General features: G+C 41.6%; 1 protein-coding gene across 1 annotated transcript in view; it reads left to right on the forward strand.

Moving 5' to 3' along the window:
* Nucleotides 1-27,211, forward strand: part of kmt2ca (lysine (K)-specific methyltransferase 2Ca) — a 403,624-nt gene that overhangs the window by 260,471 nt on the left and 115,942 nt on the right. Inside the window, exons 8-12 of the mRNA XM_087987768.1 lie at nt 1,398-1,560; nt 4,024-4,195; nt 7,335-7,449; nt 21,661-21,836; nt 26,473-26,494. Of these exons, the coding sequence (XP_087843894.1) occupies nt 1,398-1,560; nt 4,024-4,195; nt 7,335-7,449; nt 21,661-21,836; nt 26,473-26,494 (648 nt within the window). The remainder of the gene's footprint in view (nt 1-1,397; nt 1,561-4,023; nt 4,196-7,334; nt 7,450-21,660; nt 21,837-26,472; nt 26,495-27,211) is intronic.

Genomic DNA, 27,211 nt, shown 5'->3' on the forward strand with positions numbered 1-27,211 from the left:
AAAAGGGTGTTAATTGGTTGGCTGGTGAACTCAGATTGGCAGAGGTGTTGCCATGGCGAATTAACCAATTAGATGATGATTAACAGTTAATTGCCAAGCTTTGTTTAAATTTAGACCAAGCTGGTTGACCCCAATTGGTCAGTGCATGTCCTGGGGTACGAACCACGGAATCATTGCCACCTGTTTTGCTGAGTTGAAAAAGTTGTATTGTATGTATATGTTCTTTCTGTCTGCAAAGAATAGGACCCTGTGTATTTCTCAACATTATGTATTGATGGGGGAAACACGTCACCACAATGAACTTGATTTTCTTTCCCACAGAAAAAAGTGCAGTGAGGCAGGTAGCTAAGTGTTGTGCCACCTGCTTACCAGGTGGTTGATAGCTGATTCAAGGAATCAAATCAAAAACGCTCATCACCAAATGTCTAAATGGTCTGGCCCTTCCTCAATGGTCTGGCCCTTCAAGTCTGCTTTTACAAGCATCTTATGTTGCTTTGACACTTAGTATCTTTTACCTCCTCACTCTCGAGGTTACTCTTGCAACTGTAATGCCCCTGTTCTACAGAATTACTTCTCTAAAGTCCTTCATCTTTACCACCTGTCTTTGATAGCCTACTCAGGACGTTTTGAGCCTTATAATTTATCTTATTTTTCTGTCCCTCTCAGTGATGATTGTATTCCACAATCAGCGCAGTTAACAAGTGTACGCAGAATATCCATTGAAATGATATTGCAAAAGTATAACAAGAAGCTATAGATTTGAATGTAAATAATGGATGTTAGGGAGAGTTAATCCCATTTTTGTGAGGAAGGGATTGATTGCACTAAAGTTCCCATTTTGTTTATATTGAGAAATTGTGACTAATTATTTAGAATCAATTATTTTGGAAGGATTAATAACATCCTTCCTATAGCAGGGCAACCAGAATTTTATACAGTACTCTAAATGTGGCTTTTCTAAAGTTCTGTACAGCTGTAACATGATGTCCCAACTCCTATACTAAATGCTATGAGTGGTAAAGGCAAGCATGCCAAAGCAACATTCACCATTCTGTCTACTTGTGACGTCACTTTCAAGGAACTTTGCACTTGGACCCCTAGGTCTCTCTGCTTGTTAATGTATTGAGCATTTGTACTGAATGTGGATTGTTAGTCTTTAAAAATGATCAGTTTTGCTATCATATCAAATTGGATTGTCTCTATAGATGTTTATTTCATTGGTGATTCTGCTGCTGCCATTATTCAGAAAATGGCTTTCTTAAACTAAAATGGTGTGGGTACAGGGGACACTTACCATTCATAAGCTGAATGTAAATGCCATGTAATTACTGCACAGTACAAATTCTACATTTAAATGGTCTATTTGATTTGAAAATGCTTATGATATTTTATTTCAGCACTGTGCATACTGTAAACGCCTTGGAGCCACCATCAAATGCTCGGAAATGAAGTGCAATCAGCGGTACCATTATCCATGTGCAGCTGGAGCTGGTACATTTCAAGATATCAAGACACTGATTCTCCTCTGTCCAGAACACATTGACCAGGCTCCAGAAAGATGTGAGTGTAAGCACATTCTAAATTCTGCTCCAGCTTTGAGTTTCATATCCTGGTTTATGGTCCAGAACCTTAGAAATATAGCATTCAACAGGTACAACTGTTAGGAATGGGGTTGGATTGAAATCTTGTGTTAAATATGTAATGAAAGTTGACTGCAGATTTCAACAAGGTATATTTAAAAAGAGCACTCAAATTGCTTTTGATGAATAATGTTGTAAGCACCGAGCCAGTGGACTGAGAAACTGGATCGTTACTTTCTTTTGAAGTCAGGTGGTTTTGGGGTGTCAGATTTCAACCCTCAACATTTAACTTACTGATTTCCAAACTCTGCTTTTGTTACCAATTTCAATCTAATGTGCAACATTTGCAGAAGCTTAATGTAATGGTCAAATCTGGACTTTTATTTTTACTCCACCATGGTGCCTTTCTTCTTTTCAGTTTTCCTGGAAGCCATAGGCATCTTAGCTGGACAATATATTTCTTGTTAAAATTTATTTTCTGTATGAATACGGTAGTAGCCATGCTTTGTGTGCAATAAAGTGATGATTGTAGGATTTTATTGCACAGTGGGCAATCTGAGCAAAGTCCTATCATATCTTTACTCAACTTCAACATCTAGTCTACTTCTTTCAAAACACTTGGAGAGAGGAATGGAAATCTAGATATGTTTTCTTGTTCCAGAGTGTACAATCTTGAAAATATTGACTTCATTGTAATATTTCAATGCACACCATATCAACTAATTAAACACAGGTCAGATACTAAATTCAGGACTCCTCTTTTCTATGCAGCTCTATATGGAGGAGGGGTTAGAAGGTTGGGTGAGTAAGTTTGCGGATGATACGAAAGTCGGAGGAGTTGTAGACAGTGAGGAAGGATGTGGCAGGTTACAGCGGGATATAGATAAGCTGCAGAACTGGGCAGAAAGGTGGCAAATGGAGTTCAATGTAGCTAAGTGTGAGGTGATTCACTTTGGTAAGAGTAATAAAAAGATGGGGTACTGGGCTAACGGTCGGATACTTGGTAGTGTGGATGAGCAGAGGGATCTTGGTGTCCATGTACACAAATCTTTGAAAGTCGCCACCCAGGTAAATAGTGCGGTGAAGAAGGCATATGGCGTACTGGCTTTTATTGGTAGAGGAATTGAGTTCCGGAGTACTGAGGTCATGTTGCAGTTGTATAAGACACTGGTGTGGCCGCATCTGGAGTATTGTGTGCAGTTTTGGTCGCCATACTATAGGAAGGATGTGGAGGCACTGGAACGGGTGCAGAGGAGGTTTACCAGGATGTTGCCTGGTATGGTAGAAAGATCGTATGAGGAAAGGCTGAGGCACTTGGGGTTGTTTTCATTGGAGAAAAGAAGGTTTAGGGGTGACTTGATAGAGGTGTATAAGATGATTAGGGGTTTAGATAGGGTAGACAGTGAGAATCTTTTTCCACGTATGGAGTCAGCTATTACAAGGGGGCATAGCTTTAAATTAAGGGGGGGTAGGTATAGGACAGATGTTAGGGGTAGGTTCTTTACTCAGCGAGTCGTGAGTTCATGGAATGCCCTGCCAGTAGCAGTGGTGGACTCTCCCTCATTATGGGCATTTAAGCAGGCATTGGATAGGCATATGGAGGATAGTGGGCTAGTGTAGGTTAGGTGGGCTTGGATCGGCACAACATTGAGGGCCGAAGGGCCTGTACTGCGCTGTATTCTTCTATCTTCTATCTTCTAACACTGGAAGATATTTGAACAGAAATAGGCCACTCTGCCTTTTGAGTCTGCTTCACCATTTAATGAGATCAACACTAATCTGATCATGCTCAACTCCACTTTCCTGCCTTTTCCCCATAAAACTTGATTCCCTTACTCATTAAAAATCTACCTCAGCCTTGAACACACTTTATGACCCAGCTTCAACAGCCCTTTGCAGTAAAGAATTCCACAAATTAGCTACCTTCTGAGAAAATAAATTCCTCCTTATCTCTTGTCATAAATGAGACATTTCCACAAGTTGATACAACCTTTCCACTGTACCCTGTCAAACTCCATTGAGTACAGGTTCAACCTTCTCAACCCCCATGAGACAGTCCCTCCATACTAGCGGGCTAGACGTTTCTTGATACATTTTCTGCCAACTGATCTGTGAAACAAAACTGCTGAAGGTAAGAGGTAAGTTTCTTATTACTTTCTGATTATTTTCATATGTTGAGAAATGAAAAGTTGCCAAATGTTGAGTTCTCTGTTTGGTCGGTTTGCTAAAATGCTTTCATATATAAGGTTAAAAATTTGTACACCCCAGTGCAACACCGACATCTCCAAATCATTCACTTATAAGGACTTGTATACATCCTTGTCCATGATTTGGAGACACAGGTAACCACTGAAATAGAAATAACCTCAATTTCCTCTTGATTCAACTCATTATGACCTCTAATGTCAAACCAAGTAATTTTTATGAATAATTTGTTCTTCAGCCAAGGAAGAGGTAAATTGTGCTGTTTGCGACAGTCCAGGTGAACTTCTAGACCAGCTTTTCTGCACTAGCTGTGGACAGCATTACCATGGAGCATGTCTAGACATAGTTGTGACCCCTTTGAAACGGGCTGGGTGGCAGTGTCCAGAATGCAAAATTTGCCAAACCTGCAGGTAAACTCCATATTAAAGACTTTATTTTTAATGTGGGTGAACACGTTTAAGAACAAAAATTGTTTACATGGGCCACATCATAAACTCTGTAATTGTGTACAATGAAATAGAACAAGGGGCAAAGGAGCCAATTTATTCTAAGTTAGTTGGAGATAAGTATTTTAAAATACAAACATGTATAAAGTTGAAGATTTTTTTTACTTAGGTCCTTGCTTTATAATCTTTTAGTTAGAAGAATGTTTCTTATAACTCTGTACAAGACACAATATGTAGCTTTATTTTAATGTTCATTCTCATGTATTAACTCTTCAATGTTCACGTTTCTACATTGAGTGAAATTCCGTACTACAAGAACATTTGCAGCAGTAGTCGTAAAAGCTGTTCAAAGGAATAGATGTTTTTAGTTTGGTATCTGCAGAAACAGAGCTTCACATCTGTCATTTATACTGATGCAGTCAATAAGTATGGACCTGTAAAAAGTATAGATGGATACAGGATACAGAATTCAGTTTCCATGGTTGTCATTTGTAACATTTCTTAAAGTGGAAGCATAAGCACAATTTTTTTTTTATTGTTCGAACATTTTCTTCAGAGTTCGGTGCAAGTAGCAGCTTGTAAAGTTTTTGATTAATTTGTTATTGGGAATTGCCCAGTAGCACTATATCCCAAAGTCTCTCAAAAATGATAGGACTGATCGTGATGGGCAGTAAATGCTGGTCTAGTCTGCAACACCCACATAAGATCATAAAATTTAGGAGTTGAAATAGATTATTCAGCCCATCAAGAAATTCAATGATGGCTGCTCTGACAATCCTCAATTCCACTTTTCTACTTAATTCCCCAGAATCTAGGACAGATGCCTTTTGCATTTAAGAATGCAGATCTAATGCTTTCAAGAAAACCGCTCAGATTTCGAAGATATGAAGACTTCTAGCTTGTATTTTTTAATATAAATCATCTTGATTGCTTTATTTTGTGTTGGTCTGGAAATGTTTTTTAATTCATGGGGTGTGGGCTTCAGTTGCAAGGCTAGCATTTATTGTCCATTCCTCGTTGACCTTGAGAAACTGTCGTCTTGAACCACAGCAGCCATTTGTTTTAGGTACAACAATGTTGATTGATATCAATGTTGCAAATGTCAATACTTAAGATGTTTTATTCCAAGTGATGGTTCAAGCTGGGATGAGTGTTTGTAATCAACAGAGGACAGAGATCCTGCTCTGAAGTTGTTAAACTCAAAGTTGAGTCCTAGAAGTTGTAAGGTGCCTTAGCAGAACTAAGGAGTTTTTCTTCCAGCTTGCATTGAGCTTTGTTGGAATGCTGCAGCAAACCTTGAGGACTGTAATGTTATTATAGGAGCAAGATCGTTATTGAAATGGCATGCAACTGGAAGATCAGGATTATTCTTATGGTCAGAGCTGAGGTATTCAACAAAACAGTTGCCCAATCTGCATTTGGTCTCGCCAACATAAAGGCGATCACATTGTGAACTGCCAAGTCTTGTCTGCATCTTGTTGGTTTTGCTCACAGCAGCTCAAATCCATTTTCTCCTTTTCACACTTAATCATTTGCACTTGTTTTATAACTGCATTACTCCTTTACTCGTTTTTCTTTTCCTCTGGCCACCCTTACCACTCGTTCCTCCTTCCATTCTGTCAGTAGCATTAAAAAAACATTTTCCAGTTCCTTTTGGTTGTGAAGTAGTCATATCAGGTTCAAAATGTTAACTCTCTTTCTCTCAACACAGATGTTGCCAGACCTGCTATGTTTCTTCAGCATTTTATTTCTCTTTATTGCTGATTTCCACAAGTCTTTTGGATTTGTTTGAGTGGAAAACTGACCAGGTGTCCTCAGTCCATGAAAAGAGGACAAGTCCAACTCGGTCAGTTGCTGCTCTGTCAGTTTGTTCGTGATCAACAGCCAACTGATGGAGAGAGTCATTGACAGCACTAACAGGTGGTACTTGCAAAGGACTAACCTGCTCATTGATGCTCAGTTGGAGTTCTACCAGAGCCACATGGCTCTTGACCTCATTATACCCTTGCTCCAAGCTGGACAGAAGAGCTGAGTTGAGAGTGACTGCCTTTGACAAATCAAGTCAGCACGCTATTGAGTATGGCTCCAAGGAGTCCTAGTAAAACCATCACTTCCAGACATTAAATGGCATTATCAATGTGGAGCTCCCCACTATCAACATCCCAGGGTTACCATTGACCAGAAACTGAACCTGCTATATAAATACCGTTGCTTCAGGAGCAGGTCAGACTAACGTTTTGCCACCTATCTCCCTAATACTTATCTGCCATCTGTTTGGCATAGGCAGGATTGTGATGGAATGCAATGTGATGGGTGCAGCTTCAACAACGGTTCACAAGCTTCACACCATCCAGGACCAAGGGACTCACTTAATTGGCATCATCTCCACTGCTGTCAGTATTCACTATTTTCGCCACCAACATGCAGTGGCAGCAGTATGTACCATTTGCAAGATGGACTGCAGTAACTCACTAAGGCTTCCTAATAAGAACATTTCGAGTGCTTCTACCATCTAAAGGGATGAGGGCAGACTCCTGGTAGCACCGCTATCAGGACAACACATCATGATGATTTGGATCTATAACGCCTTTCTTTCATTGACCCTGCATCACAATTCAAGAATGACCTTCCTACGAGCATTATGGCTGTTCCTACACCCACAACTGTACTGGTTCCATGACATTGAGGATGGGTAATAATGCAGGCCTAACTGGTGTTTCCCACATCTCATGAAGGAATAAAAAATAATTATATCCAGTGACAATGGAAAAGACAATCTTGGTAAATTCTTCGATTTTTGTTCAGCTTTTAATATATCAGCTGAAGTTCGGGCTGTTGTCAATAATAGTGCTGTATAACAGTTTTGAGGGACGGTCACCAGACCTGAAACCATTAACTGATTTCTCTTCACAGATGCTGCCAGACCTGTTGAGCTTTTGCACTGACTTCTGTTTTTGTTACAAAATTTGTTTAATTGGCCTCATGACCTGTGTGGGTCTGATAAAACAAAGTTCTTCCCAAGTTTTGACATCATTTGACTAGTGTGATTTTTTTTTTCCCCCCCCAAGGAAAATGTCTTGAAATATGTTGTGTATCCTTTCAGGCATCCAGGCGATGACAGCAAAATGTTGGTTTGTGATATCTGTGACAAAGGCTATCACACGTTTTGCCTTCAACCAGCAATGGAGTCGATACCTACAAATGGTTGGAGGTGTAAAGTGAGTGATAACTTCAATCTGTTAACATCTGTCTATTCATTTGGACTGTTCATATTGCAACTGACCCACCGATAAATGCTTATGACTCGTCTGGAAGCAACCGTATAATCTGCATATGTTTAGATTATGATGTATAGTATAACCTTTTTCTCCCCACCATCATGCCTGCCTCCTTAATGCAGTTTTAGTCTATACAGTCAAAGCCTTTTGTCTTTATTATCTGTTCCACTGATGGTATCCAGACCTGGCAGTTAATATGGAGTGACAGACTTGTGTACTGTCCATTTTGAGCATGTAACTGCATAAGCCTGAAGCTAGCTAGATCGTTATTTAAAGATATAGAACCAGTTCCAGTGACACATCATAGCCCAAGTGCAAAATCACTGAGACCTGAGATGGAAGAGATGGTTTTCCCAGCCGGGTCAAAGCTGCCTGGAAGTAAATACAGACCAAAAGGAATTAGGAAAGAAGGGAGGGATGCAGAGGACAGGAAACTATAGGCCGTTTAGCCTGCCCTTGGTCGTTGGTAAGTTCATCATTAAGGATGAGATTGCGGAGTATTTGAAGTGGATGGTTAGTTCAGGTAGAGTTCGCATGGCTTCATCAACGGGAGATCATCCCTGACAAATCTGTTAGAATGCTTTGAGGAGGTAATGAGCAAGTTAGACAATGGAGAGTCAATGGACGTGATTTGTTTGGATTTCCCGAAGACCTTTGACAAGCAGTTCCATAGGAGACTGTTAAATGTGATAAAAGCCCATGGTTTAGGGGAAAGGTACTATCATCTATACAGGATCAGTTAATAGGCAGAATGCCAAGAGCAGGGATAAAATGTCATGATAGCATCGAATGACTGGAGTTCTGTGGGGACCAATTTGAAACCTCATGTTTCAACTATTCATGTTATACATTAATGATCTGGATGAAGGAACTGATGGCATTGTTGCTACGTTTGTGGATGGCACAATAATAGTTCAAGAGGCGGGTATTGTTGAGGAAACAGGTAAGTTGTTATTGCAGAAGGACGTGGACAGGCTAGGCAAGTGGACAAAGTGGCAGATGGAATACAACGTGGGAAAGTGTGAGGTTATACATTTCAGTAGGAAGAATATAGTCATAATCGTAGAGATGTACAGACCCTTTGGTCCAATCTGTCCATGCTGACCAGATATCCCAACCCAATCTAGTCCCACCTGCCAGCGCCCGGCCCATATCCCTCCAAACCTTTCCTATTAATATACCTATCCAAATGCCTCTTAAATGTTGCAATTGTACTAGCCTCCACCACTTCCTCTGGCACCTCATGTACCACCCTCTGTGTGAAAAAGTTGCCCCTTAGGTCTCTTTTATATCTTTTCCCTCTCACCCTAAACTAATGCCCTCTAGTTCTGGACTCCCCCACACAAGGGAAAAGACTGGTCTATTTATCCTATCCATGCCTCTCATGATTTTATGAACTCTATATTGTCACCCCTCAGCCTCTGACGCTCCAGGGAAAACAACCCCAGCCTGTTCAGCCTCCTTATAGATCAAATCCTCCAAGCCTGGCAACATCCTTGTACGTCTTCTCTGAACCCTTTCAAGTTTCACAGCATCTTTCTGATAGGAAGGAGACCAGAATTGCACGCAATATTCCACCAGTGGCCTAACCAATGTCTTGTACAGCTGCAACATGACCTCCCAACTCCTGTACTCAAAACTCTGACCAATAAAAGAAACAAACCAAACACCACCACCTACCTGCGACTCGACTTTCAAGGAGCTATGAACGTGCACTCCAAGGTCTCTTTGTTCAGCAACACTTCCCAGGACGTTACATTAAGTGTATAAGTCCTGCTAAGATTTTCTTTCCCAAAATGCAGCACCTCGCATTTATCTGAATTAAACTCCATCTGCCACTTAGCCCACTGACCCATCTGGTCAAAATCCCGTTGTAATCTTTTTTACTGTTCATTACACCTTCAATTTTGGTGTCATCTGCAAACTTACTAACTGTACCTCTTATGCTCACATCCAAATCATTTATATATAATGACGAAAAGCAGTGGACCCAGCACCAATCCTTGTGGCACTCCAATGGTCACAAGCCTCCAGTCTGAAAAACAATCCTCCACCACCACCCTCTGTCGTCTATCTTTGAGACAGTTCTGTATCCAAATGGCTAGTTCTCCCTTTATTCCGTGAGATCTAACCTTGCTAACCAGTCTCCCATGGGAAACCTTGCCGAGCGTCTTATTGAAGTCCAAGTAGATCACATCTACCGCTCTGCCCTCATCAATCCTCTGTTACTTCCACAAAAAACTCAATCAAGTTTGAGAGTCATGACTTCCCACACACACAGCCATGTTGACTATCTCTAATCTGTCCTTGCCTTTCCAAATACATGTAAATCCGTCCCCCAGGATTCTCTCCAACAATTTGCCCACCACTGACGTCAGGCTCATTGGTCTATCGTTCCCTGACCACCTTTCTTATGCAGTGGCATCATGTTAGCCAACCTCCAGTCTTCCAGCACCTCGCCTGTGACTATCAATGATACAAATATTTCAGTAAGAGGCCCAGCAATCACTTCCCTAGCCTCTGAGTTCTCAGGTACACCTGATCATGTCCTGGGAATCTGTCCATCTTTATGCGTTTCAAGACATCCAGCACTTGCTCCTCTGTAATATGGACATTTTTCAAGATGTCACCATCTATTTCCCTACATTCTATATCTTCCATGTCCTTTTCTACAGTAAATACTGAAGCAAAATACTCATTTAGTATCTACCCCATTTTCTGCGGCTCCACGTGAAGGCCGCCTTGCTGATCTTTGAGGGGCCCTATTCTCTCCCTAGTTACCCTTTTTTCTTTAATAAATTTGTAAAAAGACTTAAGCTATTTTCTAAATGGGCAATGGCTTCAGAAATCTGAAGCATAATGGACTTGGGAGACCTAGTTCAGGATCCTCTTCAAGTTCAGGTGGTGGTTAGGAAGGCAAGTGCAATCTTGGCATTCATTTCAAGAGGGCTAGAATACAATAACAGAGATGTCATGCTGAGACTATATAAGGTTCTGGCCAGACCAAATTTGGAATATTGAGAGTGGTTTTGGGCCTGTATCAAAGGAATGATGTGCTGGCTTTGGACAGCATTCAGAGGTTTACAAGAATGACTCCAGGGATGAAGGGCTTCTCATATGAGGAGCAGTTGACGACTCTGGGTCTGTACTTGGAGTTTTGAAGGATGAGGGCTTATTTAATTCAAACTTAGAATATTAAGAGGCCTGGATAGAGTGGATGAGGAGAAGATGTTTCCACTAGTAGGAGAGAGACACACTCACAAGGGCACAGCCTCCGAACGAAGGGTTGAAGTTTTAGTATTGAAATTAGGAATTTCTTCAGCCAGAGGGTGGTTAAACTGTAGAGCTCATTGTTATTGAAGGAGGCCAAGTTTTTGATTGTACTTAAGACAGCAAGATAGGTTCTTCATTAATAAGGGGACTAAAGGTTACAGGGAGAAGGCAGGACAATGAATTTGAGAAAGATATCAGTCATGAATGAATAGCAGAGTGGACTCGGTGGGCTGAATGGCCTAATTCTGCTCCAAAGCGTATGGTTTTGTGGTCTATGTTAAGTTGTTAAAAGAGACTTATGAATTATTTTGTGTACTTCAGGACTAGAGAATGCAAGTGCTCCTTTGAGCTTCCCCTGCTGCAGACTCTTTTCTGTGAATTTGGACTCTTGAGGATGCCTGTCAGGAAAACTTGCACATACAGAAATCTATTCTGAGTGAAGGCTGGAAAGGCCAGGCACTAATTACAACTGGGAAATTGGCCGGCCATTCTCTAACTGGGCTTCCCTACTTCTGCAGTAGAATAGGCCTGTTTCTCACAATGCAGCATTTGCATCTGGTATTTGTTTCAGCTGTTTATCATTATGTCTGTAGAGATCTTTCACTCTGTTAAAAATCTGTATCAATAGAAAATTGAATGACTGGATAGATTTTATTTTAAGATTCTTCATGAATGTACTCGACTAAATTTAGTAAAGGAGAGCGAGCAGAAAATTGTGTAGAAATTTGGTGCAATATTTGTTTGCCATCAATATTTTGGCCACCAATCTCTTCCCCTCGGCCACCTCTGATATCCCAGCTAAAACCATTATGTATAAAATCAGCGAATCCCTACAGTGTGGAAACAGGCCCTTCATGTCCACACCGCCCCTCCATGCAGGCATGGGGAGAATCTGCAAACTCCATACAGACGGTCGTCCGAGGCTGGAATCTAACCCGGGTCCCTGGCGCTGTTCGGCAGTAGTGCTAACCACTGAGCCACTGTACCACCTCACGGTGTAATTATTTTTCAAAAGTAACGAAATATATTTTCACTTGTCCAGAAAATTGTCCTCTACCTGTTGGAACAAAAACAGTTCGACCTGGAAGACTGCTGTTTGGGGCTTGGGGCTCAAGTTTTCAACACTAAAGCTTGTCCCTTCTATTTTTGGTTCATGTTTGACTTTGATACATTTCCTGCTGGCTGAACATGCTCTTAACTGTTTGGGGTCTGTTATGGACTTAACCTATTGCTCAGTGCTAAATCTGCTTGAGCATTATTTGCCACAGCACAAGCAGTTGGGAATGATTGCTTTGCAAGTTTGAAAGTTAGATGGTGATTCAGAGCCAGTCTTCCTTGAGCACTATATACCGTCAAATTCTCAAATTCAATTGACTACATGTCAGAATGGTATAACACGTGCTTCGTTAACGCAATTGACGAATTGGGGACACTGTGCTTCTAAAGCACAAACTTTTAAAATGTATGTTGGCTATAATGTGATTACATCACCAACACTTCAAATGCTGTTTCTAAAGCAGGAATGTTTTATAACACAGAGTTGCACAAGAATGCAATTGTTGCGTTATGGAGGAACTATCTGTATTTGTTTCTCAGTATTGAAGTCAAGAGTAATGATATTTTTGTCCGCACTAATAATTTAAATTGATAGTGTCTTCTGTGAAGTGTTCCATGGTTATTCTGGAGAGGCAGTGAACAAGGAGCAAAGCATTGAAGACAATTCATAGAATTGTTATGATACAGATGGAGACCATTCATCTTAATGTGTTTTCACTGGCTCATTGAATGACCATTATGATTTAATGCCATTCTGTTGCCTTTTCTGCTTATTATTTCTTTTTTTTTAATTTACTAGTGGAACATAGGCATCACTGGCTGGACCAGTATTTAATGTCTGTCGCTCGTTTCCCTTGAGAAGGTGGTGATGAGCTGTCTTCATGAACTGCTGCAGGCCATGTCTTAGGTAGACCTACAATGCCCTTAAGGAGGAAAGTTAGGATTTTGACCCAATGACAGTGAAGGAATGGCAACATATTTCCAAGTCAGGATGGTGAGTGGCTTGGAGGGGAACTTGCAGATGGTGGTGTTCCCATGTATTTGCTGCCCTTGTCCTTATAATTGGAAGTGGTCATGGATTTGGAAGGTGCTATCTGAGAATATTTGGTGAGTTTCTGCAGTGCATTTTGTAGGTAGCACATACTGTTGCTACTGAGCATCGGTGGTGGAGGGTGTGGATGCTTGTGGATGTAGTGCTATTCCGGGCTGCTTTGTCCCGGATGGTGTTGAGCTTCATGAGTGTTTATTGGAGCTGCATTAATCCAGGAAAATAGGGAGTATTCCATCACACTCCTTATTTATGCCTTGTAGACAGACTTTGGGGAGTCAGGCGATGTTACTTGGAACATAAGAACCAGGAGCAGGAGTAGATCATCCGCCCCTTCGAGCCTGCTACACCATTCAATAAGATCATCACTGATCTTTTCATGACCTCAGCTCCACTTATCTACCCTCTCACCATAACCTTTAATTTATTTTTAAAAGTTATCTATCTTAGCTTTAAAACATTCCATGAGGAAGCCTCAGCTACTTCACTGGGCAGGGAATTCCACAGATTCACAACCCGCTGGGTGAAGAAGTTCCTTCTCAATTCAGTCCTAAATGTGCTCCCCCTAATTTTGAGGCAATGCTCTCTTGTTTTAGTTTCATCCAACAGTGGAAACATCCTCTCTCCTTCTATCCTATCTATTCCCTTCATAATTTTGTGCTTCAGTAAGATTCCTGCCTCGATCTTCTAAATTCCAATGAATATAATCCCAGTCTACTCGATCTTTCCTCATAAATCAACCCCCTCAATTCCAGAATCAACCTAGTGGAACTCCTCTGCACCCCCTCTCGTGCCAGTACATCCTTTCTCAAGTAGGGAGACCAAAACTGCATGCAGTACTTCAGCTGTGGCCTCACCAGCACCCTGTACAGCTGCAACATAACCTCCCTGCTTTTAAACTCAAATCTTTTTAGCAATGAATGTCAAAATTCCATTGCCTTCTTAATTACTTCCTGCATCTGCAAACCAACCTTCTGTGATTCATGGATAAGGGCACCTCGATCCCTCTGCACAACAGCATGCTGCAATTTGTTACCATTCAAATAATATTCCTTTTTAATGTTATTCCTACCAAAATGGAATAGCACATTTAACATTTGTACTCCCAGCTGCCAGACCTTTTCCCACTCACTTAAACTATTTATGTTCCTTTGCAAACTTTCGCAGTCCTCTGCACACTTTCCTCAGGACTCCTAGCCTTTGACATGCTCTTGTAGCCACTGTATTTGCATAGCAAGACCAGTTTCACTTCTGGTCAGTTGTCATCCCAAGAATATTGGTGTGGGGATTCAGTGAGGATAATACTGTTGAATGTCAATGGAAGGTTGTTAGATTGTCTCTTATTGGAGATAATCACTGAAATTTATTAGCGCGAATATTACTTGCCATTTGTTCAGATTTTGTTGCCTTTGAGCATAGACTGCTTTAGTATCTGAGGAGCTGCGAATAGTGCAGAAAATTGTGCAGTCATTGGCAAACGTCTCCACTTCCAACCTTATGATGGAGGGAGGGTAATTGATGAAGTAGCTGAAGATGATTGTGCCTAAGACACTACCCTGAGGAACTCCTGCAGAGATGTTCTGGAGTTAAGATGACTCACCTCCTAAAACCACAACCATCTTTCTGTGTGCCAGGTGTGACTCCAACCAGCGAATGGTTTGCCCGCTGATATACATTGATTCCAATTTCCCTAGGGCTCCTTGAATGCCGCACATGGTAAAATGCAGCCTCGTTGGGGGAAGGGGGGAAAGCTGCAGCGGCCAGGTCTCTGGGACTGTGTCTAGCCCTGTGACTCAGAATGGAAGTGGAGAGAAGAGACGAACGATAGCGATAAGGGCTTCATTGGTTAGGGGAACAGACAGATGATTCTGTAGACGAGAATGAGACTCCCAGGTGATATATTGTCTCCTGGGTATCAGGGTCAGGGAAGTCTTGAATCGAGTCTGCACCATTCTTAAAGGGGGGATGGTGAGCAGTCAGAAGTCATGATACACATCAATACCAATGACATAGGATAATATTAAGGATATGATGGGAAGTGAGGACATCAATTCAGTTGTTATCACTAAAGAGGTAGTGTTAAACAAACTTGAGGGTTTAAAGGTAGAGGAGTCTGTTGGCATGCATCCCATGGTGCTGAAAGACATGACAGAAGTTGTAGTAGATACGTTAGTGGTAATATACCAAAATTCACTGGACTCCAGGTAGGTTCCAATGGTCTGGAAGACAGTGAATGTCATGCTGCTGTTTAAAAAAGGGTGTAGGCAAAAGGCAAGTAACCATAGGCCCGTTAGCCTCAACTACAGATGTTAAGCTATCATTAAGGAAGAAATATTGAGACATCTGGATGGAAAGGTTTGCATCATGCAGATGCAGCATGGACTCAGGAAGGTTTAGTGAGTGGGCAAGGGTCTGGCAGATAGAGTACAATGTTAGTAAATGTGAGGCTATCCACTTTGGAAGTAAAAATAATAGAGTATTGTTTCAATGATGAAAGATTGCAGCATGCTGTTGTGCAGAGGGACTTAGGAGTGCTCGTACATGAATAACTCAGAGTTGATTTGCAGACGCAATAGGTAATCAGGAAGGCAAACGGAGTATTGGCGTTCATTGCTAGCGGGATTGGATTTGAGAGCTGGGAGGTTCTGCTACAATTGTACAAGGTGTTGGTGAGGTTGTGCCTGGACTATCGTGAGCAGTTCTGGTCTCCTTGCTTGAGGAAGGATATACTGGCTTTGGAGGTGGTGCAGAGGAGGTTCAACAGGTTGATTCCAGAGATGAGGGGGTTACCCTATGAGGAGAGGTTAAGCTGCCTGGGACTGTACTCATTTCGAATTTAGAAGAGAAAGAGGGGATCTTAGAGAAGCATATAAAATTATGAAAGGGATAGATCAGATAGAGGCAGGCAAGTTGTTTCTATTGGTGGGTAAGACTAGGACTATAGGACATGGCGTCAAGGTTAGGGGGAGTAGAATTAGGCCAGAGATGCTTTTCCCAGAGAGTAGTGAATCTATGGAATTTTATGTCCAAGGAAGCAGTAGAAGCAGCTTCATTAAATATATTTAAGACACAGTTGGGTGGGTTTTTGCTTGGTAAGGGAATTAACGGTTATGGGGATAATGCAGCTAGGAGGAGCTGAGACGATGGATAGATCAGCCAAAACGATTGGCCGAGCAGGCTCAATGAGCCAAATGGCTTTCTCCTGCTTCAATCAGTATGGTACTATGATGATGGCAAGGGCTGTCACTCTCTCTTGCCTCTGGAATTCAACTCTTTTGTCCATGTTTGAACCAAGGCTGTATTGAGGTAGGAAGCTGAGTGGCCCTCGTAGAACCCTAACTTGATGTCAGTGAGCAGATGCTGTTTGATCGCACTATTGAGGACATCTTCTGTCACTTTACTGACAATGGGGCAGTAATTCGTCAGATTAGATTTTTTTCTCCTTTTGTGTACAGGTTATACCTTGGGCAGTTTCTATATTGTCAGGTAGATGTCAGTGTTGAAACTGTACGAACAGCTTGGCTAAGGGTGTGGAAAGCTCAAGCACAAGTCTTCAGCACTATTAGTGGAACATTGTCAGGGCAAATTGCCTTTGCAGTATGCGTTACCTCCAACTGTTTCCTGATATCATGTGGAGTGAATCAAATTGGCTGAAGACTGGCAGCTTGGAACCACTGGTAGAGACTGAGATGGATCATCCACTAGAAACTCTTGGGTGAAGATTGTTGTGACTGCTCCTGTCTTATATGCTCTGTTGAGACTGCTTATTATTTTGAAAACTTCTTTGAAATCTTTCTCTAAGGATTACAGTTCCAACATCTCAACTGTATCTCTGTACAACCCTCTGGGGTAGCATAACATAAATCTAGCTCCGCTGTTTCCAGAGTTGTACCAAATGTGAAACTTTTTTTGAAGATATGCACAGCACCCCAATGTACCTGACTTGAAGATCAAGGTTGATAGAAAACACGGACCAGGTTTCTAATATTATTAATAATGAATAATTATTGTTTATTTTAAATAATTTGACAATAGCTAAAGGTAAACAGATGTAAAGCACTGGCATATAATGCTGCTAACTAGAACTCTAAACCCCTTATAAACTCCTCTTACACATTCACAGACAGGCAAATAGGGAAAATAATCCTACTTCAGCTATCCAGGCCATTGCTTTTATTCATTCAGATGATGAGGGTGTTGCTGGTTATTGCCCATCCCTAATTTCCCAGAAGGCAGTTGGGAGTCAACCGCATTTCTGTGGGTCACATGTCGACCAGATTAGGGTAAGGATGGCAGTTTCCTTCCCTGAAGGACATTAGTGAACCTGATGGATTTTTCCAACAATTGACAATGATCATCATTAGATTTTTAATTCTAGATCTGTATTGAATTCAAATTCCACCATCTGCCATGGTGCAGGTCCCCAGGCATTATCTCGCATTCTGAATTAATAGTCAATTAGACTAATTAATTTACAAGTGTCCATTTGATTAAACCTCTGTGTACCATTGTAACCTCTGTTATGCCCTCTTTGTAACGTACTTTCTTAAACCAAGTCATTAATGTAAATTTTACTCCATTAAGGCAGTAGTTGTGACCCGTATGGCACACCGCCATACATCTTGTCAATCTAAAAAATGACACAACTTGCATACTTTGATTTTTGTTAGCTATCCAAATTGATGTCTTAATCCCTACACTGAGTTTTTAGTACCCGTCTAATGTTTGATTATGGCATCTTATAAAATATCTTTTGGAAATCTCAGTGTAGCACATCAACAGGTTCCCTTTTATGCACTGATCATTGCTTGGTCAAAGAACCCAAATAACCTAGTTAAACATGTCGTCCATTTCACAAAATCAGGTTGACACTGTTTGGTTACCTTGAACTTTTCTGAGTGTCCTGCCATAGTGTGTTTAACAGCTTCAATGTTTTCTCATAGATGTTAAGCTATCCTTTCTGTTTCCTTTCTTACATAAAGGAGTTACATTCATGACATTCCAATGTAATGGAACCTGCCCTAAATCTGTGGTGTTTTGGAAAATTAAAACCAACTGCTCAACTATCTCATTAGGTACTTCTCTTTAAGATCCTGGGATGAAGTCCAGCAGGATCATGTGACCTTTTCATCTGCGTTCAAACAATTTGCTCATTAGTACTTCCCTGGTAATTGTAATTTTCTTGAGTTCCCTTCCATTTCCTGATTTAAACACTTTCTTGGTATGTTACTTGTATCCTGTTTGGTAAAAACCAATGCAAAATACCTCCTCATCTTGAAAGTTTTCTTTCTTGTTGGGGTGTATGTATTCAGTGTGTACCAAAGTGTTCCCATAAATATCTGCCGCCACATCTCTATTGATTTATCCCTTGACCTAATTTGCATATTTGGTTTAGCTGACCCTGCTCTCACACCCTTTAAAGTTCAAAACGCTAGTCTTGGACACCACTCTTTTCTCTTGCAAGCTGAATATAAAATTCAATCATATTCTGGTTGCTGCTACCTAGAAGTGCCTTTATTATGTTGTTGTTAATTTGATCCTGTCTTGTTGCACAATGCCAGTCTTAGTATAGCCTGTTTTCTGGTTGGCTTTGAAGATACTGTTCCACAAAATTATTGTGGAAACCTCCCATGAGCAAGTCTAGACTACCTTTGCCAGTGTGATTTTTTTTTTTTAAAAACTAGCCTTCTCTATAGGTTAAAATCCTGTATGATTAACGGTGTACTTTTCCCAACTTATTTAATGCTCTGTCTCCCATGTTGTGGTTGTTAGGGTGCCTGTACACCATTTCCATAAATGACTTATTGACTTTATTATTTCTCAAATCCACCCGAATTGTTTCTACAGCCCAGTTTCCTGATTTAGTTTATCCCTGTATATTGTACATATCTTTAGTTAACAGAATGACTCTTTTCCAACATCCTGTTCTTCAATGTTGTGTCCTCAATATTCATTATTCCAAAATTTGTCTTTCCAATGGCTATCAGATCAGACTTACTTAATTCTACTAGTGTTATTTTTTTTCCCTCTGAATGCTATGTTCATATTGAGATAAGAACCTTCAGATTTGTCCTTTAATAACCTTTAACCTTATTAATTGATTTACTCGCATAATTGTATACTCTGTCCCTTCTTGTTTTGGTCTGTTTTTAATGTCCCTATTATACTTTTCTGTCTTCCTTGCATCTACACATTGATTTACAGCATCTTGCCAAACTTGATCTCTTGCCCTCAATAAAAATCAAAGCACTGTTTACTTCCCTACTTGTGCAACTCAGTAGAACACAAACCCTAGCACAGTTCAGGTGTAGTTCATCCCAAAAGTACAGTGCTTTCTTTCTCTGTACAGGTACAGTGCCCTAAAAGCCAGGACCCACTTCTATTGTGCCAATCTTTAGGCCACACATACATTTCCCAACCTTATTTACCCTATGCTAATTTGCAATTGCTTTAAGTTACTTTTGTGTTTTTGCTTCTTAATTTGGTGCCAGCCTCCGCAAAATAACTGCAGACCTTTTCCTGTCATGCCTATATTGTTTGTACTTACTTGGACCACGATGACTACATTCGCCCCTTTACTCTATTGTGTTTCGATCCATGGTATCAGGCAGGCATCAAGCCTTCTGGGCTCTCTCTTTGTTACAGAGAATATTAGAAAACACATCTAGTCTGCTAATCGAGTTTGTTTATTTTCTTGACCTAAAGTGATGGAAGCTTTGCTACCTGTCAGTCCAATCTTTGGGTTATCTTTTAATAACCCAAACCAGCTCTTCCTGCTTTGTCTCAGGTTCTCAATTTCTATTATCCTGTGATACCTCTGCTTTCATTCTTGGTTCTGTCTTTTACAGAAGAAAAATAACTTTTTGTTTGTAGTGTTATGATGCAGTTACAAGTTTTGCAAAATGCTCTTAAAGGTGTATTTCTCCAACTATACTCTTGCATCCTTTGGGCAAACAGATGGTTGTATCTAGTAATGATCTAGCTAAGTTTGGCAGCTCAGCATGGGGATTGCTGATTGACAGCCACACTACCAATACTCTGCAAATTATTAAAAGTACTGATATGCATACATTATTAGTTTTATTTCATTCTAACAAGCACCTAATAAATTTCCAGCTTTCAAAATGTCTTTGCTTCATATAAGAGTTGCATAAAAGATTGCAAGTTAAAAAGACGAACAGCAGCATTGAAATGCAAATTGAAGAATTTGCTTAGATCATTGAATGAATAAAGTTAATCTTTATAATTTTGATTTTGTATTGAACTCTTCAGAAGTGCTTAAAATGCATACTGTAGGTATATATTTAGTCTGACAATGGCCTTCCTTTCATGTCTCCTGCTCGTGTCTCTGTCAGTTATTTTTTCCTCCAATTTTCAGGTACAGTGCTTCAGTAATAGTTTTTGGCATATGCTGTAAACTCAGGAGCACCTATCAATGCAGCATCACACCAGGGAGCCTTGTCCCCAGAAGCAATGTGAGTTTGTGCCTGCAGTTCCCCCTAAAGCCCTCTGAAATGTGCCTCCTGTCAGCACAGTAGATCTGAAGCATGCTGTACAAGTAAAACTTTTACCTAGTTGACAAATTGACTTGAATGCAAGTCTACATCACAGAATTGCTTGTAACGTGATGATTTGGCACTAAATGTCAGTCTGGGTCAGGTTTCTCTAAGCATGATTAAAGCGGAAAGTAGAAAGTTCTGGCAAGGTGGGCTTTGAGGGTGGGTTTGGTTGGTGCAATGCCATTCTGAGGTTGGATACAATGGAACCAGAAGGTTTACTTCAATTCTAATTTGATGCTGGCATTGGGTTTCATATATGGAATGTTTTTTTTCTTGTCACTTTTCACCACTGTTTTGTACCTTTTTTTGCCTCCTTCCTCCAAAACAAAATCAAAACTGAAACTACGTTAAATGTTTTAGTGTGTATCAAACCTACAAATACTGCACACTGTGACTTAGCAAATACTGTTTATTGCTACTTAGCATTATTGATCTCACTGCTCTGTAGACGAATGCAAACTTGTTAAGCAGACTGAAATAAGACAAAAAAATTACTTCTATTTTCAAAATTGTGAACTAAAAGATTGATTGTGATGGACAATTTGAACAATGTTTTCTCATTTCTCATTGTCTTAATTCTCATTATTGTCCAGACTTCGTTTGGACCCTCATCCAATAATGGTCCCTAAGTCAATTCTAACCGCTTTCGTGACCATTTCTTGCACTGACCTCAGTGTAGCCCAGTTCAGAACACTGACTTGCCTATCTTGATATTCATCAGTTAGTTTACTGCCTTCCCAAATGTAGCTACAAAGCAATCGCAAACACTCTTCAGAATTCACAAAATGGTTGATCTACAAATTTTATTTCTGAATTAATGGCACTGGACAACAAGCTGCATACCACAGTTTGCTGTCTATGCACATGAGCATTCATCAAATATCTTGAAGCCAAATGCTTTGGAAATATATCAACTTGGATAATTCCTGAGGCTACACCAATCTCCTTAAGCAATAGCAAAAAATGGAATTAAAATAACCAATTATCCAACATCTGTACAGTAAAGGACTTGATTTATTTTCATTTACAGATGCTGACTGCTTGATGTATTTCTTAAATTTACTGTATGTCTTAAATTTCCAATATCTCATTTTATTTCATTATTTGTAAACCGCCTTGTCAGGTTGTATCTCTAATTGGCTTACATTAATTGTTTCTTTAATTTTGTTACATCTGTCAAATGTAATGATTGAACTGTCTCCTTTTTTACCTCAGAATTGCAGGGTGTGTGTTGACTGTGGAGCACGGACCAGCACTCATTGGCACCACAATTGTTCACTTTGTGCTAACTGTTACCAGCAACAAGACCACAGCATGTCTTGTCCACACTGCGACAAGATGTGTTATCAAGATTCCCAGAAAGATGTGGTGCATTGTCAGATGTGCAAGAGGTGAGAAGATTTCTCCAGCTTGGTAGTTAAACTTAACAGTTTCATTGAAGATTGCCTATTGCTAATATCATTTTCATTTGATTCTTTCTGGTTCCATTGTCTTTTCCCTTGCTTTTTTTTTTAACCATCCAGTTAGTATTTGATTTAAGTATTGATTACTTTACTGACCTTGTCATTCTGTTTATTGTTGTGCAATAATAGAGTCATAGAGATGTACAGCATGGAAACAGACCCTTCAGTCCAACCCGTCCATGCCGACCAGATATCCCAACCCAATCAAAAGCATCCTCTCCAGGTCGACATTGTCAATCCCTGACACCATCTTATATACCTCGATTAGATCTCCTCCCCTTCTAAATCCAGGGAGTATAAACCTTGCTTCTTAAGGCAAACCCTTTATATCTGGAATCAAACCAGTTAACTTCCTCTGAACTGCCTCCAAAACAACTTTATCTCTCCTCAAGTAAAGAAACCAAAATTGTACACAATACTCCGGTGTGGTCTCCCTAACGCCTTGCACATTTCCCTACTTTCATGCCCTACTCCTTTAGCAATAAAGGCCAAACTTCCATTTGCCTTCCATATTAGTTTTCTGCAGTTCATACACAAGGACACCCATATCACTCTGCAAGAAATTTCTCTCCATTTAGATAAAAAGTTGCATTTCAATTCCGCTGACCAAAATACGTAATATCACATTTGTCACAACAAATGTCATCTGCAATGACTGACTTTAACAGATAGCCCAAGGAAAGATCTGATCAGAACACTGACAAAGTATGTCCCTTACCACTTATTCCTGGACCTTGGAATGCATCAGTCTGCAAGAAGGGTTATACCCAAAACGTCGACTGCTCCACCTCCTGATGACTAATATTGAGTAACGGGAGTATTTAGAAATGGATTGGTTTGGATTAGCTATCTGCATGTAGAAGCAGAAGTGTTAAAGTTCATGATTTTAAATAATGGTAGCATGAATTGTGAACAATGAACGTTTTATAAAGGACCTTTCACCAGCAGTGGGCATCCCAAAGTACTTCAGAGGAATTGTACTACTTAATTGTAATCACTGTGGGTACACTGTAGGAAAACAATGATGCAGCTTTACCAGTTCCCCACTTCTGCTGTGAAGGATGTTCCACTGTGTATCTCTGGATTAGGGATGCATTGACAGCCTCTTATCTCAACATATATTTGGCTATTTTATAGCAATTCTTTAGCTTTTTTTGAAACCATTAGGATTGCTTTAATTTAACATGCAAGTCAAATGTACAATTCCAGGTTCAATTCCAGCCTCAGGCGACTCTCTGTGTGGAGTTTGCACATTCTCCCCGTGTCTGCGTGGGTTTCCTCCGGGTGCTCCGGTTTCTTCCCACAGTCCAAAGATATGCAAGTCATGCTAAATTGCCTTTGGTTAGATGCATTAGTCAGAAGGAAATGGGTCTTGGTGGGTCCCTCTTTGGAGGGTCGGTGTGGACTGGTTAGGCTGAAGGGCTTGTTTCCACACTGTAGGGAATCATCTAATCGAATCGTACAATCCACCAGAAATGTTACTGTTTTGAATTAATATTTTGCTGTGTATTCAAGGAGGTGCAATTTGAACGTGATGATCTTGAGTGAAATCTGTAACAATTTTCAGCTACTCATAATTGTTACAGCCCCAGAAGAGACTGTTTAGCCCATTGTGTTTGTGCTAGTTTTCGAAAGGAGCAATTCATCGAGAGATGCCTGTCTTTTCCTTTTATTCTTTACATTCATCCAGTTCCTGCTTGTATGCCTTGATTAAATCTGCCTCCACCCATTGTCAGCAAGCTTATTTCCTGGCCTTTGGATTAGAGTGGTGTTGGAAAAGCACAACACAATACTAAACTGGGCCAAGGCCAATTATATCAAAATTAGGTAGGAGCTCGGAAATGTGGATTGGACACAGCTATTTGGAGGGAAGTGCACGTTTGAGATGTGGGAGAGTTTCAAAAATAGTGCAGGATAGGCATGTCCCGTTGAAGGCAAAGGATTGGAAGGGCAAGATTCGTGGACCGTGGATGACAGGAGAAATTGTACGACTAGCCAAGAGGAAAAGGGAAGCATACATAAGGTCTAGGCAGCTAAGAACAGAACGGGCCCTGGAAGAATATTGGAAGAGTAGGGCAAGTCTTAAACGAGGAATCAAGCAGACTAAAAGGGGTCATGAAATAGCTTTAGTGAGCAGAATTAAGGAGAATCCCAAAGCATTTTATTCTTATGTAAGAAGCATGTGGGTAACTAGAGAAAGGATTGGTCCACCAAAGGATAATGAAGGAAGGCAGTGTGTGGAACCTGAGAGAATGAGTGAGATTCTGAATGATTAGTTTGCATCAGTGTTCACTGAGGAGAGGAACATGATGAATCTTGAGATGAGAGATAGAAGTTTGATTAGTCTGGATCACGTTGACATAAGTAAGGAAGATGTATTGGGTAGGCTAGAGGTTATTAAGGTGGACAAATCCCCAGGACCGGATGGGATCTATCCCAGGTTGCTGAGGGAGGCGGGAGAGGAAATATCTGGGGCCCTGACAGATATCTTTGTGGCATCCTTAAATACAGGTGAAGTGCCGGAAGACTGGAGGGTTGCTCATCTTGTCCCCCTGTACAAGAAGGGTAGTAGGGATATTTCGGGTAACTACAGACCAGTGAGCCTGACATCGGTGGTGGGAAAGTTGCTGGAGAATGTACTGAGGGATAGGATCTATTTATATTTAGAAAAGAATGGGCTTATCAGTGATAGGCAACATGGTTTTGTGCAGGGGAGATCCGTGCCTTACCAACTTAATAGAGTTCTTTGAGGAAGTGACCAAGTTGCTGGATGAAGAAAGGGCTGTTGATGCCATATACATGGACATTAGTAAGGCATTCGATAAGGTTCCCCACGGTAGACTAATGGAGAAAGTGAAGTCACATGGTGTGCAGAGTGTTCTAGCTAGGTGGATAAAGAACTGGTTGAGCAGCAGGAGACAGTAGTAGTTGAAGGGAGTTTCTCAATGGAGAAAGGTGACCAGTGGTGTTCCGCAGGAATCAGTGTTGGGGCCACTGTTGTTTGTAATATACATAAATGATCTGGAAGAGGGCAGTGTTGGTATGATCAGCAAGTTTGCAGATGACACGGATTGGTGGAGTAGCAGAAAGCATGAGGGACTGTCAGAGAATACAGGAGGATATAGATAGACTGGACAGTTGGGCGGAAAAGTAGCAGATAGAGTTCAATCCAGACAAATGTGAGATGATGCATTTAGGCAAGACTAATTCTAGGGCGAATTATACAATGAATGGAAGAGCCAAGGGAAAAGTTGATGGGCAGAGAGATCTGGGAGTACAGGTCCATTGTACCCTGAAGGTTGCTGCACAGGTGGATAGAGTGATCAAGAAGACATGAAGTATGCTTGCCTTCATCGGACGGGGTATTGAGTATAAGAGCTGGCCAGTCATGTTAACATTGTACAAGACTTTGGTTCGGCTGCATTTAGAATACTGTGTACAGTTCTGGTCGCCACATTACCAAAAGGATGTGGACGCTTTGGAGAGGTTGCAGAGAAGGTTTATGAGGATGTTGCCATTTATGGAAGGTGCTAGCTATGAAGAAAGGTTAAGTAGGTTAGGTTTATTTTCATTAGAACAAAGGAGATTTGGAGGGGGACCTGACTGAGGTTTATAAAATCATGAAGGGTATAGACAGGGTGGATAGAGACCAGCTTTTTCCCAGGGTGAAGGATTCAATAACGAGAGGTTTCGCTTTCAAAGTGAGAGGTGGAAAGTCTAAGTGGGATACACGCGGCAAGTACTTCACACAGAGGGTGGTGGGCGTTTGGAACACGTTGCCAGCAGAGGTCGTAGAGGCAGGCACGGTAGGTTCATTTAAGGTGCGTCTGCATAAATGTATGAGTAGGTGGGGAGCAGAGGGATACAGATGCTTAGGAATTGGGCGACAGGTTTAGACAGTACATTTGGATTGGCTCAGGCTTGGAGGGGCGAAGGGCCTGTTCCTGGGCTGTAAAGTTTCTTTGTTCAGATCAGGCAGCATCCGAGGAGCAGGAAAATCGATGTTTTGGGCAAAAGCCCTTCATCAGGAATGGAGGCAGGGAGCCTCCAGGCTGCCTTATTTCCTGGCCTCATCACTCATTGAGTGAAAGAAACATTTTTGTTCTGTTGTCATTGCTTATTTTGACCTTTTGCTTTAAATCTGAGTTCTCACATTCTCAATTCTTCTACCAAGGGGATCTTTTTCCCCCATCTACTCTGTCAAGACCCCGTATGATTTTTAAAATGCCTTTCATGGAGTATGGGGATGTTTTGCAAAGCCAGCATCTGTTGTAAGAGTCAACCACATTGCTGTAAGTCTGGGTTCAGGTATATGCAAGACGATTATGAAGGATGGTTACATTTCCTTTTAGACAGCATAACAATTAATATCAGTTGTCATAGCCACCAATTCTGAGACTAGAGGCTTTATATTCCAGTTTATTAATTCAATTCAAATTTCACCTACTACTAATTGTAGAAATGCAACCCATTTTCTCAGTTCATTTGCCTTTGAATTACTTGCCCAGTGACCTAACCACCATAATGCATCCATCAAATTCCCTTTTGATGTTTTGTTCACTAGGAGAACAGGAATGACTTCTCCAGTAAAATGCATGCGGTCTCCCTCTCCACCCCCCCCCCCCTCTCTTCACCCCCCCCCCCTCCTCTCTTCGCCCCCCCGCCCTCCTCTCTTCGCCCCCCCGCCCGGCCCCCCCCCCCCGCCCTCCTCTCTTCGCCCCCGCCCGGGCCCCCCCCCCCCTCGCCCACCGCCCGGCCTCGCCCTCCGCCCGCCCCCCCCCCCCCGCCCCCCCGGCCCCCGCCCGGCCCTCCGCCCGGCGCCCCCCCCCCCCCGGCCCTCCGCCCGGCCCCCCCCCGGCCTCTCTCTCTCTCTCTGCCTCTCTCTCTCTCTCTCTCTCTGCCTCTCTCTCTCTCTGCCTCTCTCTCTCTCTGCCTCTCTCTCTCTCTGCCTCTCTCTCTCTCTGCCTCTCTCTCTCTCTGCCTCTCTCTCTCTCTGCCTCTCTCTCTCTCTGCCTCTCTCTCTCTCTGCATCTCTCTCTCTCTCTGCCTCTCTCTCTCTCTGCCTCTCTCTCTCTCTGCCTCTCTCTCTCTCTGCCTCTCTCTCTGCCTCTCTCTCTCTCTGCCTCTCTCTCTCTCTGCCTCTCTCTCTCTGCCTCTCTCTCTCTGCCTCTCTCTCTCTCTGCCTCTCTCTCTCTCTGCCTCTCTCTCTCTCTGCCTCTCTCTCTCTCTGCCTCTCTCTCTCTCTGCCTCTCTCTCTCTCTGCCTCTCTCTCTCTCCCCCCCTGTCCCTCTCCCCCCCCGTCC

Source organism: Chiloscyllium plagiosum, unplaced genomic scaffold (assembly GCF_037043375.1).
Source record: "Chiloscyllium plagiosum isolate Xiang-an unplaced genomic scaffold, Cpla_swu_hap1 HiC_scaffold_5, whole genome shotgun sequence".
In the NCBI taxonomy this organism is placed as follows: Eukaryota; Metazoa; Chordata; class Chondrichthyes; order Orectolobiformes; family Hemiscylliidae; genus Chiloscyllium; species Chiloscyllium plagiosum.